This window comes from Trichomycterus rosablanca, chromosome 6 (genome assembly GCF_030014385.1).
Source record: "Trichomycterus rosablanca isolate fTriRos1 chromosome 6, fTriRos1.hap1, whole genome shotgun sequence".
Classification (NCBI taxonomy): Eukaryota; Metazoa; Chordata; class Actinopteri; order Siluriformes; family Trichomycteridae; genus Trichomycterus; species Trichomycterus rosablanca.
Window position 1 is genome coordinate 12,797,417 of NC_085993.1, and position 18,082 is coordinate 12,815,498.

At 38.5% G+C, this 18,082-nt stretch overlaps 1 protein-coding gene across 3 annotated transcripts in view; it reads left to right on the top strand.

The window, feature by feature from the left end:
- igfn1.1 (immunoglobulin like and fibronectin type III domain containing 1, tandem duplicate 1) overlaps nucleotides 1–18,082 on the top strand; it is a 47,997-nt gene that overhangs the window by 14,207 nt on the left and 15,708 nt on the right. For all 3 annotated transcript variants that reach the window (XM_062997428.1, XM_062997429.1, XM_062997430.1), the window contains 9 exons: nucleotides 2,716–2,855; nucleotides 2,947–3,046; nucleotides 3,127–3,168; nucleotides 4,813–4,852; nucleotides 5,213–5,396; nucleotides 5,493–5,606; nucleotides 9,327–9,495; nucleotides 9,599–9,871; nucleotides 9,969–11,231. In XM_062997428.1, coding sequence (XP_062853498.1) covers nucleotides 2,716–2,855; nucleotides 2,947–3,046; nucleotides 3,127–3,168; nucleotides 4,813–4,852; nucleotides 5,213–5,396; nucleotides 5,493–5,606; nucleotides 9,327–9,495; nucleotides 9,599–9,871; nucleotides 9,969–11,231 — 2,325 coding nt within the window. The remainder of the gene's footprint in view (nucleotides 1–2,715; nucleotides 2,856–2,946; nucleotides 3,047–3,126; nucleotides 3,169–4,812; nucleotides 4,853–5,212; nucleotides 5,397–5,492; nucleotides 5,607–9,326; nucleotides 9,496–9,598; nucleotides 9,872–9,968; nucleotides 11,232–18,082) is intronic.

Consider the following 18,082-nt stretch of genomic DNA (forward strand, 5'->3'; position numbering starts at 1 on the left):
TCGGTGTAATTTCTCTTATCGTAGTTTGCTGGCGTAACAAAGCTGTAGGGATGATTTTGTTACCCTTTTCAGATCTCATGGTGTGGTAAACACCTTTTGATGGAGGCACCAGGTTTAACCCCATACCTATGAAATTGAGGAGATAGACCCAACTACAGGACTTAACCCAGTCCTCAAGAAATTAACAAAACGAAAACCATTAGCTTTAGCTCAAAGCAGTACACAAGAGGAGCAAAGACAGGTTATCATATTACTCTAGCAGAAACACTGCACATTATGCAATCACCAGTAAACTCAGAAAACACAAATAAAGACTCAAGAAGAAACAAAAGATGCTAAGGTGTAACTCCAGCTACTCAGTCCACCAGCGCGTAATAACAACCAAAATGCTCACCAGTAAACTGGATGAAACCATACACTGTTGCTTATATATCAAAGTATGTTGTATATAGCTTTTTCTCACTTTACATTTATTCAGTACTGTGTACTGCCCAGCAGCACACTTATCTTTTGTTCCCGTCCCCTCCAGATTTTTAGGGCTGAAAGTGTCCCTTGTATTTGTTGTAGGTCATTGTACGTAATACACTTCTTTTTGTCTTCACTGTGTATTTTAAGTTCTGTGTTGCACCATGGTCCTAGAGGAACGTTGTTTCGTTTCAACATGTACTTGTATATAGCTAAAATGACAAAGTCTCTTGAATCTTGAGATGAACTTAGTAAACCTGTAGGAAAAAAAACCCATGGACATAAGTCAAGAACAGGAAGGATGCCTGTGGCAGATACAACACAGGAATGCCTAAACTGTTTATCACCTGATTCCCTAGAAACCAGAACAGAGAATAGCTATAAAGAGAGCTAGCCAAAGACATTCAAAGGACTCGACCCAGAGCTGAGGCTCAGACTGCCTTTAAAAGCATATTCCCCCAGGTGTAGCTAGAAGTGTTTAGTTAGGTGCAGGAAATGCTTTAAAGTGTAACTCTAAGAGAAGCACACTATTCATCCAACTGCTCCTGCTTCCTTCTTCTGGGAACATTACAAGACTAATATATTTCTTTTTAGAATTTTTCTTTTTATAATTGTATTTAATTGCAGTATAGTGTGATAATTTTTGTGACCTTTTAGCCTACTTTGCACAGATGGAAGTTGAATCCAGTTATCAATAACAATAGACTGATTAACTAAGGTTGTTGGTGTTGGATACATTTTATATTTATTTATTCCTTGTCTGTTTTACCATCACTTTATTCTGTTCTGGGTCACGGTGGCTCCGGTTCACTGGGTAAAAGGCAGGAAACACCCCAGACAGGTCGCCAGTCCATCACAGGACAGACACACACACTCAGGTCATTTATTGTTGCTTCAATTGGCCTGATACATGTCTTTGGACTTGTGGGAGGAAACCGGAGAACCCGGAGGAAACCCACACAGCTACCCAAGCTTTTCTTGCTGTGAGGTGAAAGTGCTACCCACTGCGCCACCGAACCACCCACACAATTTACAGTATTGGTACAGTCTAGGGGTGCACCGATCCGACACTGGATCGGATATAGGAAGGAAAAAAACTTCTGATCCGATCTTTACTGTTGCTTAATGTAAATAACACTTAATGTAAATAAGGCCATTCAGAAATTAAAACACGCTGATCTACTTAAACTTTTAGCATTTTAAAATATTATCTACTACATCCACAACTAAAAACACTGTTTAAACACAATAAAAAAATGCTTTATAAATGATAAATGATCTTGTCTCGGCTTAGAGATCTCTCACATCCTCAACGATTAATCCGTTAGTGTTATGAAATAAAACAAACTACACCGTTTCCCGTTTAGCCACAGATGTCCACTTCAAAATCCAGCAGGGTTTTTTAATAACCGCGCTTTGGTTTTTAATAATCTAAAAACGTGACAGAACTTTAATGGAGAATCTCAACCTAACTCTGCGTCAATTCTAATTAGTCAATCGCATTTAATTGACATCCACATCTACCAATTGTTTTTGTATAATGTTTTTGTACAGTTCAAACCCAGAGGTCACCTGTGAAAACTTGCATATCTATATTTGTTTATTTTTTATTATTTCATTATTATTTCATTTTTATTGTTTGTAAATAATATTTTTTTATTATTTATTTTATAATTTTTTCGCTGCCTCTTCAAGGTGTAGACTTAAGAGTTGACAGATCTAGAATTTTTTATTGAAATTATAATTTATTTGTTAAATACAGATAAAGTTGCACTTTAAGTTTTATTTTAAATGTTTGTACGGTGCTGTTAAACAAGCCAAACATGCTGCTAAATGTTCTGTGTGTAAAAGTGAAAATAAAAACAGCAGTTTTGTATAGGTGTGATGTTGTAGGTTCTGTATTTATTCCTTTAAAATATTTGTTTCACAGTCTGAACATTGTTATTTAGACAGCTAGTTTAACCATGGTGCATTGAGACATGTATTATTACTGCTTAGTTGTTTGAGAGGAGAAATGATGGTATCAGATTGGTATCGGTATCGGACATAAAAAAGTGGTATCGAGCCAACCCTAGCACAGTCCTATGCTGCACATACTTTGTCAAAAATATTTTAGAAACACTGATTAGTTTTGATTAAGAATTTTAATCTTATTTCTGTAATAAATGAACCTGAAATGATTGCACCGAATGGCAGTATTTTTTTTGTTTCACTGTTTTTCTGTTAATAATCAATTTTCTCCTATTTTAGGTAAATTAGCCATCTTTAAAGCCATTGTGATTGGAGAGCCCAAACCTACTGTATCATGGAAGAGAGCTAAAGGAGAAATGAATGATCCACAAAGGTTTCAGAACAAATTTGATCCTACAACTAATGAACACACTTTAGAGGTTGGCAAGCCTAACAGTTCCAGTCATTCACTAAAATACCATATACAAATACAGTTACAGCTGCAACATACAGTTAATTATTCCTTTCCAGATGCCCAAAGTAACTGGTGAACAAGCTGACACCTACAAGTGCTATGCTGTTAATGAGTATGGAAAGGCTGTTTGCACAGTCATCCTAAATGTTATAGAAGGTATTGTTCTTTTTTAAATGAAAATTTAATTCTTAATAATGGGGCACCTGTTTATTTATTATGTTTTTTTTCTTTTGCAGTTGGATTTAAAAAGAGCAAAGCAATGCAGAAGCCAGAAGAGAGTATGTCAGATTTACATTGATTATACCACATTAGGTCAAACTTTTAGAAATCCATTTTTGTTTGATTTACATCACTTTTATCCTAATTTCAAATGTGTGTAAAAGCTCCATAGTACTGACATTAAAAACTTCAGCCACAGCCATTGCTAGCACGTGCATAAAACAAGAAAACTGTAAGTAGCATGGATCACACTTAAGAGCTCTAACATGGCACTGTCACAGAATGGCATAGAGTGTAAATGGCTAAAAACAGACAGAAGGCTACAGGCTAATTAAATGCTAATGTGCATAGTGTGCAAAGATTAATAATATGCATGAATATTTATTAGGGCCTGAACACTTAATAGACTCTAACGAGCAAGAACATAAGTACTCTAAAGATAAAATAAGTTATACCATCTGCAATAAGAACTGGATTTGGTTTACTGCAAAAGAATCCAACATTTTGACATAACTGTCCAGTAAGTCCAGGAGCAATAATGATCTGGACTGTTGATAGTTGGGGCAGTGGTAGCTCTGTAGTTGTAGTGGACGGGATGGGATGGGATGGAAAGGGAAGGGAATAGATGAGATGAGATAAGACCTTATTGATCCCCTTGGGGAAATTAACTTGAATGTACATTTAATATAAATGACTTTAATGTCATTCCAGTAATGTAAAAGCACAATGCTACAGCCCATAGATTTGTATGTTTTTAACTTTGTAGGAACAGTCAGAAAAAGTTTCTATACACTTTTGGTCACATACAGAGGTGGAAAGTAATGAATTACATTTACTTGCGTTACTGTAATTGAGTAGTTTTTTTTTTGTGTACTTGTACTTTTTAAAGTAGATTTTACAACCACTAATTTTACTTTTACTTAAGTATGTTTTGTATTAAGAATTGTAATTCGCTAAATTTTAAATAACATCCGTTACTGAGTTAAAAAAAACACTGGTAAAAGACACTGGTAAAATAAACTGGTGCTAAAATAAAGGAGCTGTGATCTAGGTATAGTGTATGGAAGGGTAATTTTCAAAGTTTAACATGTTTGGAGTTTGATGTTTCGTTATTTGATAACATACTCTGATGTCAAAGAATGGCAAAGTTTTGTCTTACATCTTGAAGGTTTTCTTTGGGTCATTTAGTAAAAGTCACAACACCTGTAACCTTGACTTGTTTTGAGTTATGAGATTTGCAGTATGACTGTTGTTTGGTATTTGTTGATGATGAAAAGAAGGCTGGTCTATAGAATCCACAATTAATGCCGACATCAGTGGTTATATAGTTTGAAAAAGTTTTATGGGATGGTCTGTACTAAAATGACACATTACACATCCCTAAATGTTTTAAATGTTGTATCAATATTTTTTTCTATTATATTTTAATTAAAAACAACTACTGTGAGATATATCCACTTGTCCTGTTTGCATTACACAGGAGAGACATCCTCTCTAGTTAAAAATGTAAATAAGTAACGCTTACTCTGAGTACATTTTAAATGAGTTACTTTTTACTTCAGTAGATTTTTAGACTAGTAATTTTACTCATACTGGTCATGTAGGGTACAGTCACAACACAACTATAAAACAGAGAACTATTACATCAAGCTTTAAAAGATCCTTTGTTAATACTCATATGTCTTGCTTGTTTCCGTTTATAGTGAAGGACCCAGCCGAGTTCAGAAACAAGCTAAGGAGAAGGTACTAAATTAATATATAATTTTTAAAAAAGTGAACATAATTATTATTCTATTTGTCTGGTTTAAGTTAAGAACAAGGTTTGTTTATTTTATTGTACATTTTATCCAACTGTTCAGCTCATTTCTTTATGCAGATCATATTTCTTTATGACTTCATGCACTGCAGAACTAAATCACTGATGCCTAACATAAAAAAGGTTGAGACTCTTTACTTTAGGCCATTTGTACCACAGAATGTACCAACACCACACAATTTATTTCTCATAATTCCATGTGTAAATTCCAGAGCATGATTCAAGAAAATAAATATAAACACCTGCCAGATTTAGACTGAACTCTTGTCTGACTGTTTAATCTGCAGTGCTGGCAAAAAGGTTGCTCCTAAAAAGGAGGGAGAAATCGATGAGATGGTGTGGGATCTGTTACTGTCTGCTGAAAAGAAAGACTATGAGAGTATTTGTGTTGAATACAGCATCAGAGATTTTCGTGGCATGCTAAAGAAACTGACTGAAATGAAGAAGGCGAGAGAGCAAGAGCAGGCCGAGGTAAGATAGTCAATCACTGTAAAAACAAAAGAGATAACCTGGTGATGCACAGTACCAAATCGTTTGACTGATCTTTATTATTTTTTTCCTTATTAGTTCATACAGCACATCAGTGATCTGAAACCTATTGAGGTGAAATCAGATGATTTAGCTACTTTTGAGATGGAACTGGAACTCAAAGACCCCAACAGTCGCATTTTCCTCTATAAGGTAACACTCATAGCAGTCACTCACAGAAAAAGAGCCAAAGAGGCTAGTTAAGAACCAACATCCAACAAACTTTTGTCTTATGGAGGAGATATAAAAAGGATCAAGCGATGGTAATACAGACAATGTGCTTTTCACCTTCACCTCTGTTAAAGGTCGCAGTGGGTAGTAATCACTAGGTGAAAGGCAGAAAACACTTCAGACAGGTTATCAGTCTATCACAGGACAAACACACACACTCGTACCTAAGGGAAATTTAGTATCCTCAATTAACCTGATTGGATGTCTGGACTGTTGGAGTAAACCGAAGCACCTGGAGGAAACTCACACAGACATGGGTAGAACATGCAAACTCCACACAGTAAGGACCCAGACTACTCAACCTGGGAATCAAACCCAGGACCTTCTTGCTGTGAGGTAACAGTGCTACCCACCAAGCCACTGTGCCAACCCTAAGCACCACAATGTAAAGCAGAGGTCCACCAAGGCTGTTCCTCGTTACATTTCATGAGATGCAATTATTTGAACTTTGAATTCATTCAGTGTTTTGTTGTGAATATACCCATATGTCAGCCAATTTAAAATTATATTCTATAGAATAATGTTCTATGAGTTAAACTATATCTCATGCCTCTACATTTCTAATACATTTCTAACACACAAGTAAGATCAAGACAATGGGTGTGTTTGAAAACCTAGTGAGCTACTGTACCTTGCTGTCTACTGCCTACATAGGCAGCTGCCTAAGTAGAGAGGATTCTAATAAGTCATCGACTTTTAAGTGAGATCATTCGGACATGCTACTTAGACAGCGATATTAGCGATAGTATTTGTTTTAGCTTACTAAGCTAACATTGTAAGCCTCGTGCCTTTCAAACCAATGGTATGAGGAGGCTCAATGACACCTGTACACATTTATACAAATTAAAAATCAATGCGAATTTATTTACGTTTGAAAACTTTGTTCGTTGCTCCGCATTCGTCCGCCATATTTGTAATTTTTTTGTGAGAAAAGATGGGTCGCACTGAATGCTGGGATTGCCTTGACCGCTAAGGCAGGATCTATAGCTTCCTCGTTACTCAGTCAAAATACCGTTCAAATTCAAAGGCAGCATTTTAAGGCATCTAAGAATTCAAACAGCCTTCTTCTTATGAGCGTGCGTAAGATAACGTAACCTGCTGTCTATGTAGTGAGTTCACTAGGTTTTCGAACACACCCAATGACTTTTGTTATAGGACATGGGTGTGTGTGTGTGTCTTTAAGAGAGGTGTGTAGTGGGAGATGCTCTGTTCACAATATTGATATAAGTGATTCAAGTGTACACGTACAAGATTCTCTCCTCAGTCATCTCTCCATTTTTACTGTTATTAATGAATGCTGCGGTTTAAATAAACTACTCCAGGTAGGTAAATAAGCTACTGGAACATTTTGTGTTAATCACTTTCCTTACGGGTCGGAGGCTTAATTAAACTGGCTCTTACCACAGAGCGGTAGCCAAGTCAGACTCGTTCTGCCTGTGGAACTAAAAGTTTGCTCACCTGAGTTTTTTGTCAGTTAAAGCAGCTTATCCTGAACCAGCGAACTTTGATGTACTTTTGCCTGTACTTGGCTCTGTGAAGTAACGTTTTCTGCTCTCATTTACATCAAAAGCATGTACCACTTACTATTTACGACTAGCTGTAACTGAAATTGAACCATGAATTTCTGTAATGTGCTCGCAGAATAAGCTCAGCCGTGGCAATAAATAAGTATTATCTTGTATTATCTTTTAGAAGTAAATTTTTTTTAATTGTATGTATGATGTGCACAACGTTAATTATATTAAAGCAGACCCTTGACTTACGAATTTAATTGGTTCCGTAGGACTGTTCTTAGTCAAAATGTTCGTTAGTTAAACCTATTTTTCCCTTAAGAAATTATGTAAATAGAATTAATCCGTGCAGACCTCCCAAACCACCCCCTTACCTAACCTCTCTAATGTCTTAAATAGTCTTTTTTGTTATAAATATAAGTATATTTTCCCTTAATCTTAAATTGTAGAATAGACATTACTGTAATAAACAATAATAAATAAATACTGTACATAAAAACACACATCACATTTCAGTACAGTACGTATGCGGTACTATACACCATAATACATTTCCTTCTTTTTTTATAAAATGTATCTACCAGAAACAACAATAACTCTCATATTTCTCTATTATCTCCATCTTTATTTCAATAGCGTTGTATTTTGTATGTGTAATTGCACGAAAGAATAACTTCTTCTCTCTCACTAACTGTCCCAACTGTCTGATACACAGTGACAGCTACTGGCAGGAGTAATTATATAACACAACAAATAGCAATAGATTTGTTCATTTTATCATCACTAAGCTTTCTCTGCACCTTCTCTGTGGACATTTTAATATAGAATTGTACAAAATATAAAGAAAACACCGGAAAAACACAGTCCACTGTCCAAATGTTCGCTCACTGTATATATATATATATATATATATATATATATATATATATATATATATATATATATATATATATTAGGGCTGTCGAAGTTAACGCGATAATAACGCATTAACGCGACCTCAATTTAACGCGATTAAAAAAATTAGTGCCATTAACGCAAATTCTAGTTCATGTTGACACTTGACTGGTAGAACAAACGTTTTAATGTCGGACTTGCCACCGTTTTTCATTAGCGGTTTGTTAACATAATGTAACCGATCGTGGTAGTGATGCACTTGCATAATAAAGAAATAAATACACGCTATATTCACAAGTTGTCGGGAGCAGAACACTTTATTACACTTAATTAACTTCTTCTTCTGTACCGAATACCGGAAAGCTGAGTCGAGCACGTTAGTTCATGAACTATGGAAGCCCCAAAGGGTCAAAACACACTCACTTCGTGTAGAAACGTCCATCAAACCATCGTCACGATACAACCACAGACAAGTCTGATACAATAACTACGCCTTATCCCACCTAAAGCACCGCTGATCTACAATGTTTGCTGATGGAGAAATTCTAACCTACAATCTGACATTTACTGCCTAGTATGTGAGTGAATAAACTCCCTTACAGTTTTCTCTTGTCCCAGCAGTTTTTAACATAAGTACATTTAGCATAAAATGTGTTCACCATTTTAACTGTAACATTTCACTTAAAAATCCTTGTTTTCTATAACATTTACACAGATTTTTTTTAATGCGATTAATCGCGATTAACTATATGAAATTCTGAGATTAATCGCGATTAAAAATTTTAATCGTTTGACAGCCCTAATATATATATATACTGTATATATATATATATATATATATACTGTATATATAGAGAGATAGAGAGAGAGAGAGAGAGAGAGAGAGACATCGGAGTTAACTTGTTCATGACGTCATGTGTTTCGCGAATTTCGGTTCGTAATCCGAAATTTGTTTGTACGTTAAATTGAAAAAGATCGTTCGTAACCCAAAATGTTCGTATGGTAAACCGTTGGGTCTACTGTATTTTAGTTTGTCAAGAGCTTTTGCAATGGTTTCTGTGCTAGGGTTGATGTGGGGCGGGCGCTTTTGGTTTGCGGGGGTTTGGGTGGGGGGGGGGGGGGGGGGGCACAAGTTCAAGGTCGGCACACGGAAAGGGGGGCGCATGTCCAAAAAGGTTGAAAACCCCTGTTTTAACACACGAGTAAGATCAAGACAGTGTTACTCTGATCTGTTTAGGATGGTGTCATGGTTCCATTCAGTAAAGAAGCAGAAGGTGAGGCGAAGCATTTCCTGAAGCAAGTCGGCAAAAAGTTTGTGTTTTCAGTGAAGAATCTTAATCCTGAGGATGCTGGTATCTACCAAGTTGATGTTGAGGGAGTCAACGTCTTTTCAACTGATTTTAAAAGTAGGAATCTTATTTTGAAAGTAACTGAAAAATGTCTGCAAAAAAGTTTGAAGTTATTGGGCTACCTTCATTTGCTTATATTTTCTCTGTCTGTGTTTCTCAGTCCCACCTGTGGATTTTGTAGTGAAGATTGAAGAGGTGAAGGCTGAAGAAAGACAGGATGCTGTATTTGAGTGTGTTACTTCTATGCCTATGAGCCAGATTGTATGGTCACTGAAAAATAATTCACTGTCCAACAGTAATAAATACGAAATTACTGTTTCTGAGGACAAACTGATTCACCGGTTGAGGATCATTGATTGTATGCCTTTGGATGCTGGGATTTATACCGCAGTGGCAGGAATCAAGTCTTGTGGTGCTTGGCTTGTTGTAGAGGGTAGGTTCAGTAAACATTGTTTTATGCAGTACAGTATAATAATATAATCATTTAAACTTACCTTATTCATGACAAAAACATTTGCTGACTTTTTCAGCTGACAAAGATTCTGCTGCACAAGGTAAAAAGAAAGCCCGCAAGTCCACGCAAGCAGGTGGCAGTGGAGCTGACCTGGCTAAAATTGCTGCCGAGCAGCAGGAAAAACACAAGAAGGACATGGCAGACGCCCTTGATGCTGCTAAAAAAACTCAGGCTGAGCGGGACGCTGCGGCAGCCAAGGCTAAGGCTGAAGCCGAAGCCGCACTGGCAGCAGCGAAGGCTGCTGCTGCCGCTAAGGCCGCCGCTGCTGCACAAGCTGCCGAGGCTGCACGTGCAGAGGCTAAAGCTAAAGGCATGTCCGAGAAGGACGCCAAGGCTCGAGCTGATGCTGCGGCCGCTGCTGCAGCTGCGAAAGCCCAAGCCGAAGCTGAGGAGGAAGCCAGAAGGTTGGCTGAAACCAAGGCCAAAAGAGCGGGTCAGAGTGCAGAGGAGATCGCGAGGGCTGGAGCAGCAGCTGCTTCTTCACTTGCTCATGATATGGCTTCAGCTGGAGCAGGAGGGCTTGGAGCAGGTGGAGCTGGTGTTGGTGGATCTGGAGGGGGTTTTGGTACTGCCGGGGCTGCGGGAAAGGCTGGTGCTGCAGGTTTTGGTGGTGGTGCAGGAGGTGCTGGTGGTGCAGGAGGTGCTGGTGCTGCAGGTTTTGGTGGTGGTGCAGGAGGTGCTGGTGCTGCAGGTTTTGGTAGTGGTGCAGGAGGTGCTGGTGGTGTAGGAGGTGCTGGTGCTGCAGGTTTTGGTGCTGGTGCTGGTGCAGGAGGTGCTGGTGCTGCAGGTTTTGGTAGTGGTGCAGGAGGTGCTGGTGGTGCAGGAGGTGCTGGTGCTGCAGGTTTTGGTGGTGGTGCAGGAGGTGCTGGTGGTGCAGGAGGTGCTGGTGCTTCAGGTTTTGGTAATGGTGCAGGAGGTGCTGGTGGTGCAGGAGGTGCTGGTGCTGCAGGTTTTGGTAGTGGTGCAGGAGGTGCTGGTGGTGCAGGAGGTGCTGGTTATGCAGGAGGTGCTGGTGGTGCAGGAGGTGCTGGTTTTGCAGGAGGTCCTGGTGGTGCAGAAGGTGCTGGTGGTCTAGGAGGTGCTGGTGGTGCAGGAGGTGCTGGTTCTGCAGGAGGTGCTGGTGGTCTAGGAGGTGCTGGTGGTGCTGATGGAGCAGGAGGTTTAGGTAAAGCAGGATCTGATAACTTGTCTGGGGAAGGTGATGATGATGGAGATGCTGCTGGAGGTAAAGCTAAGAGGCATGGACGAACTGGACCACTAGTGCCTGATACTGTCATAGGTAAGAAAACATACAGTCAATACATTTCTACATTTACTGGTTCCAGTGTAACATTAAGTGTGGTATATTTTTAGACCCTTCATAAGTAATCTATTGCTTTTCAATGACTATTTGGTGCTGTAATTACAATTGTTACAAATGTAATTACAACTGCTAAATTGATTCACTTGCACTTCATTGAAGTCAATTTATTGATGTATATTTTGTCTGATCAAAAAAATAATTAATTCCGAAATAGTATCAGAAAAATGTCATTATTTTTATTTCTAAGAAACATGACGGATGCAGAGCTGACATATCAGCACCAGGGTAACTGAATTAGACATAAACAAATCTATTCCATCAGCAGTGGACATAACTTCTATTCTGATTTCTGAGGCTAGCATTTCTGAACAATGCTACTCTTGTGAGGTCAGGTACATTATTACCAGTAAACTAAACTAAAACAACATATTTCCACAATATTTGCTAGTATACTGTAGCACAGCTGTTGGTAGCCTGGTGTCATGAAGCAAATGTTGAACCTTAGAAGTACAGTAGATGTGCATTTTTAATAGTTCGAATTAGGTTAGCCAACTACTTAAAACCATGCAAACAAAAATAAATAGGACTACCAGCTACTGCCTTTTTGTTCTTGTTAAACGTGGTCAATCTGACTAGACTAAATTACTGTCATATGTGCTACAGTCCTCTCCACAAATATGTGGCACCACTGTAAAACAAAACAGGCTGTAAAAAAAACATTCTTTATTGAAAACAAAATGCTCCCTTGTGTTAAAAATACAATGACAAAAAAAATCATGTCTAATCATGAAATAAATTATTAGTGTTGGATCTGTCATGATGTGGACCCCTGGACAACTTGTTACAATACATGGTTTCATGGACTGCATGAAGAACAGGACATCAGAAGATTAAATCAAAACCTGACTGCCTTGGCCAGGAAGCTTAAACTGATATGTGTTGGATTCTCCAGCAGGACAATGATCCAAAGCACACCTTAAAATCAGCAAAAAAATGCATGATGAATAGATGATTTGCCATGACCATTCCAGTACCCTGTCTTAACTCCCACTGAAGATCTGAAGAACTGAAGATGTAGGTCCACAAGTCTGAGCATTAGAATCTGTTGGATCTGAAATGATTCTGTATGAAGGAATGATCTTGAATGTCTTGCTGTGTGTTCTTCAGTCTGATTAAGAATAGAGAAGACTCCAAGCTGTTATTTAAGCAAAGGCTGTAGTAGTAGATCCTCCCATGCTAAGAAGCATATCGGGCAGCAAATGTTCGCCACTGGTTCCGGTCTCATGCCAGGGCTTCGACATCGTCCCATGCTATGTTGAGTGCCTTCAGGTCTTGTATGAAGGTTCTTCGCCAGGTGTTGGTGGGGCGCCCATGTGGTCTTTTTACGCCAGGAGGTGTCCGATGCGAAGAATGTGGCCGGAGGGAGGCTGTACAAAGCAAATAATACAGATGTGCCAATATTTATCATATTTTAATCACAATATTTTATTTTATTTTTTGTCTACTAATAAAGGGGAGATTTTTTATATTTTAAATTAAAGTGAATTAAAACGATAAGCAATAAAGAATATTTTACAGCTTGGATTGTTCATGTTCTAGTGGTGTTGATATTTGTGGAGGGGACCTTATGTTCATTTACATATTGATTAGTTTGCTGTTCTAGTTGGCCACTATAGTTGATGGTTAAATAACAATGGTTGATTATCATTTAAAAACCGCAGTGTGCCAAAATGTAGGTTCATTCGTCATGTTCATTTATGTTGTGTTGCTTATTTTATTGTTCTTTTTGTCTGTGTAATTGCTTTTGCCCCTGTTATTGTAGCTGTATTGTCGATAGTGTTTGCTTCTTTATCTAAAAACAATGAACACAATATTCAAATCACTTTAAAAGATTTTAAAAAATAAGCATTTCTTCTAATACAAGTGGTAGAGCAACCAAAGACACCCGAAGCTGTCCAAGTTGAACAAACTAGGCCAGAAAAGTCAGAAAAGGCTGAAAATGTTGACGATGAATCAAAACAGAAAGCAGAACAGCCAAAACAGGCTAAACCAGAGCCAGAAGAGTCACAGAAGCAGCCTCGTGTGAGGCAAGGCCCACTTCTGCCTGACACAGTGGTCGGTAAGAGTCTGGCTTAGATGTTTAGTATTGGATTAATTATTCCACTAATCCAGTAGATCTGAATTAAAGCCAGCATTAACTCTTATCCCTTAGCAGTCTTAACAATACTTTTAACTAAACTCCTAAAAAACATCACTAACTTAAGACAGTCCTTAGTTTTAAACTTAACGACCATATAAATGTAAACAGATTTTCCTCCCTTCATTCTCTGAGGTGTTCCATCCCAAGGACTCTTGTACTGGTTGCATATTAGCATTTATATATACACTGATGAGCCGAAACATTAAGACTATCAAAGAGTTCTGTCTCACCAAGACATGGACTTCTTAGGGCATCTGACAGAGTCCTGTGGGATGTGGTACCATGGTGTCCTGTGGGATGTGGTATAATTACCCGCAAGTTGTATAACCTCTGTAAGTTGCAAGGTGTATTGTACAACAGTAAACCATGGTACCATCTCTTCCACTGGTAAACAATAAACAAATACCAGGCCATCCATATGATCTTGGACAAAACTGGATTTGTCAGGCCAGTCGACCTTATTCCATTTCTCCAATGTCCAATTCTAATGCAAGCATGTCTATTGTCAGTGCTTTCAATACTAGACAGGAGTTAGTAGGCACTTGGACTGGCATGTGACTACACAGAAGGGTTCAATGCTCTCATCTGTATCAGTGAGTCTTGGTGTTCAACAATCTGTCGTTGGTTTGTGGCTTGTCTACTCACCATGGCTGCCTATTAGCACCCATTGCTGTTTCGGAAATTTCCATTTACATTTGAATTTTTAGCATTTAGCAGACGCCTTTTATCCAAAGTGACTTATAGTACAGTGACAGTAATTGAGGCTTTGCTCGAGGGCCCAACAGCAGCAACCGGGCAGTGGTGGGGCTTGAACCAGTTACCTTCTGATTACTAGTCCGACACGTGGGCAGCATGCCGTATGCATCTTATCACCTACACTTTGACAAGTGCAGTGCAGCTCAGCGTTGTGTATGGAGAGACACACCCTGATAGCACTCTTTTCTCATCTCTGTGCCGGCGCCATCAATCAGCCAGCAGAGGCCGTAATTGCACCAGTCATGAGAGCGAGACCCCATCCAGTTTATTCCCGCCCATATCTGAACAACAGGCCAATCGTTGTTCATGTGGCCGCTCAGCCTAGCCGGCAGGCAGAGCTTGGATTTGATACGATGTATTTGAGATCCCAGCTCTGGTTCCAGCGTGTGTTTTTAATGCTGCGCCACCTGTGCGGCCCACCCATTAAGCTTTATTTTAACGATAAGCGTTTTAAACTTGGAAAAGCTGATTCTCACAGTTTCTCAGAACCCCCAGCTATAATGCAGAATTGTCTCATATTTTCCACTCTAATGATGTGAGTTAATATTTAATAAATAATTTTTGAAGGCTGAACAAGTCGAATTTAAGGTAAATGTCGAGTTTAAGGGTACAGATTTCTCCACGAAGGGTGCTGAGTTTCAAATATTTCGAGTTTAGGGGACGTCGAGTTACAAAGTACCACTGTAGTTTGTGTAAATATATTAATAAATGGTTTCTGACTAAAAGTGTTTACTTATATTTTTATAGGTTTTAGATATAATTGCCAAACTAAATGCTTAACATGTTTAAAATAATTAATTATACTATAACTTCCAAGTGTTAACAATAAATGAATGTGTATTTCTAAAAACCCCTTTAAAATAATATACCATTAATATTAATATGCCCCCCTAATTCTTAACACTATCAATATTATCTTTCAAATGTCTACATGTACAATTATGTGTACATTATATGCATAATTACAAATATCAGCAATTTGTCCTGTCTTGTGATCCATTATGTTCTTTGTTTGCATATGTTTTTTGTTGTGTTGTAATATGTGTGTCATGTTTGGGATTGTTATAATGTCATCCACAAAATCAGCATTTACAGCGTCTTGATGTTTGTGGTGTCCTATATGTTTGTTTTGTAGCAATGTGTTTCTTCTGTCCATCATTGTTGTGTGACAGTCCTATCAACCTATCAAACCAAAAAATGTACTGTGCTGCTTTACGTCTGAGAAAACATACAGTGCCATGAAAAACTGTTTGGTCCCCTAATGCATATTTTTAATCATTTAATCTGTAAATCTGTTCACTGGGTCTGCTATTTAAAAAGGATTCACAGCCCTTGTAAAGCTCAGTTCCTTCTCATGCAGGACATCTACATATTTAGCTTGACGTGCTGATGGTATACATGTGGAAGAAATCTGTGGACAAGCTGTGTTTAATCACTTCAACAGAGACATCCAAAGAAAAGAAGAATCCAAGACATTCAGGAATCTAATCAGGGAAAGGCACAGACCTGGACGAGTACATAGATAGAATGAACAGCTGGATGGATGGATGGAATGCCTTTATTTGTCATATATACATATACAGTACAATTAACTTCTTTTTCCGCATATACCAGCTTGTTTGAAAGCTGGGGTCAGAACACAAGGTCAGCCATTGTACGGCGCCTCTGGAGCCGAGAGGGTTAAGGGCCTTGCTCAAAAGTGGCTGTATGGCAGAGCTGAGATTCGAACTCTCAACCTTTGGAATGATAGTGCAAAGCTCTACCCACTAGGCTACCACTGTCCCTTATATATGAAGTCCATCTCAAAGGCACTGGCGATCATAAGGAAAGGGGACAAATATAAACCGACTATCAATGAACTGGAAGAGCACTCATTAGTACGTCTACTGTATCAAAAAATGTTCTTAAATGTTTCTTAAATAATCTATGTTTCAGAAGCTACAGCAAAAAGGCATTTATGGAAGCTATGGAAGTTCCAAGTAAATTCTTGCTTGCAAATAATTTGCAAAGCATCACTCAGGCATAAACTTAAGCAGTATGTGGTAGTATAAATTTAACAAAGATCACCAGCACTTTCATTCTATACCCACAGTATGGTAGTGGAGGCATCATGTTATAGAGATGCTTTTCTGCAGCAGGACTAGCAGTCCAGTCGGGGACCACGGGAAAATGAAAGGTGCCATACAGAGAAATCTTAGATATACGTAAATGTTTCCATCTGCCGGAAAACTTTAAGCGGGAGTACCAAGACATCGACTCGAAGAATTACTGGAGTGGTCAAAGCATCAATTGCAAAACGTCTGCCAAAACATCACAAGAGTGGTGAACAGTCAAGAAAATGTGTGTTCTTGAGCAGCCTAAGGGGAGTCCAGATCTTCAGATTGTCAAACGTTTGTGTCAGGACATTGACATTGCTTTTCACTTCAGTTTCTCAACTACTCTTAATGTTGTAAAAAGAAAGGGCTAAGGTGGCCCAACTATGCACAAAGGATATGAAAAGAAAGGGGATGAATACTTTTTCATGGCATTGTGGATACATTTTGCTCCTCATCTTTACTAGCTGTACAATGTTATCTGATTACCTCTGTTATTGCAAATTTGTCATACTAAAATATTTCAGAAGTATAAAACCACAACACATACAATATGGAAATCAATACCCAAAGTAATTACTCCCTTATTTACGTACTTAATCAGTTAGCTCACCAAATCAGCTTTAGAATATACACCGATCAGCCATAACATTAAAACCACCTTCTTGTTTCTACACTCACTGTCCATTTTATCAGCTCCACTTACCATATAGAAGCACTGTAGTCCATCTATTTCTCTACATACCTTTTTAGCCTGCTTTCACCCTGTTCTTCCATGGTCAGGACCCCCACAGGACCACCACAGAGCAGGTATTATTTAGGTGGTGGATCATTCTCAGCACTGCAGTGACACTGACATGGTGGTGGTGTTTTAGTGTGTGTTGTGCTAGGATGAGTGGATAAGACACAGCAATGCTGATGGAGTTTTTAAACACCCCACTGTCACTGCTGGATTGAGAATAGTCCACCAACCAAAAACATCCAGCCAACCGCGCCTTGTGGGCAGCGTCCTGTGACCACTGCTGAAGGTCTAGAAGATGACCAACTCAAACAGCAGCAATAGATGAGCGATCGTCTCTGACTTTACATCTACAAGTTGGACCAACTAGGTAGGAGTGTCTAATAGAGTGGACAGTGAGTGGACACGGTATTTAAAAACTCTCATTTATTGGACATCTCATTATTTTACACCTTATTTGCAAAGTAAACACATATCTATGGAAATTTTAGAAGAGCTGAAAAAATGTGAAATAAATCAACAGTCAATAAGTCTGGAAACTATCACAAAACCATTTAGACAGTGGAAACAGTAGTGAATCTACCAATGAGCCTCTAGTCTGATTACAAGGAAATTACAAATCTAGCCACATATTATGTCAAAGTTCATGGTGATTCCATAACTTTTCCATAACTTTCCTGGGTAGCAAGAAGAAAACCACTGCAGACCAAGACATTGGTGCTTGTCTGACATTCACAGCAATAAAAAATAAATACCCGAATGATCTACAACTTTTTGGGAATGGTATTTGATCAAAGTGTAAACTACTGGAACAACATGGGTCTTTGTCTGGTGAAAAGTAAATCCTGCATTTGCATTCACAGTAAAAAAAAAAAAAGAACCAGACAGCCTGCTGTTATTAAGAAAACAGTGGATTACATGGATTCCTCTTTCTATTAAAAGAATCTTAAGAAGAATGTAAGGTTGCCATGTGTGGGCTAAAACTGAGATATACGTACTTGGGTTTCACAGAAGGGTGTTAAACACAGAAAACAGGTCC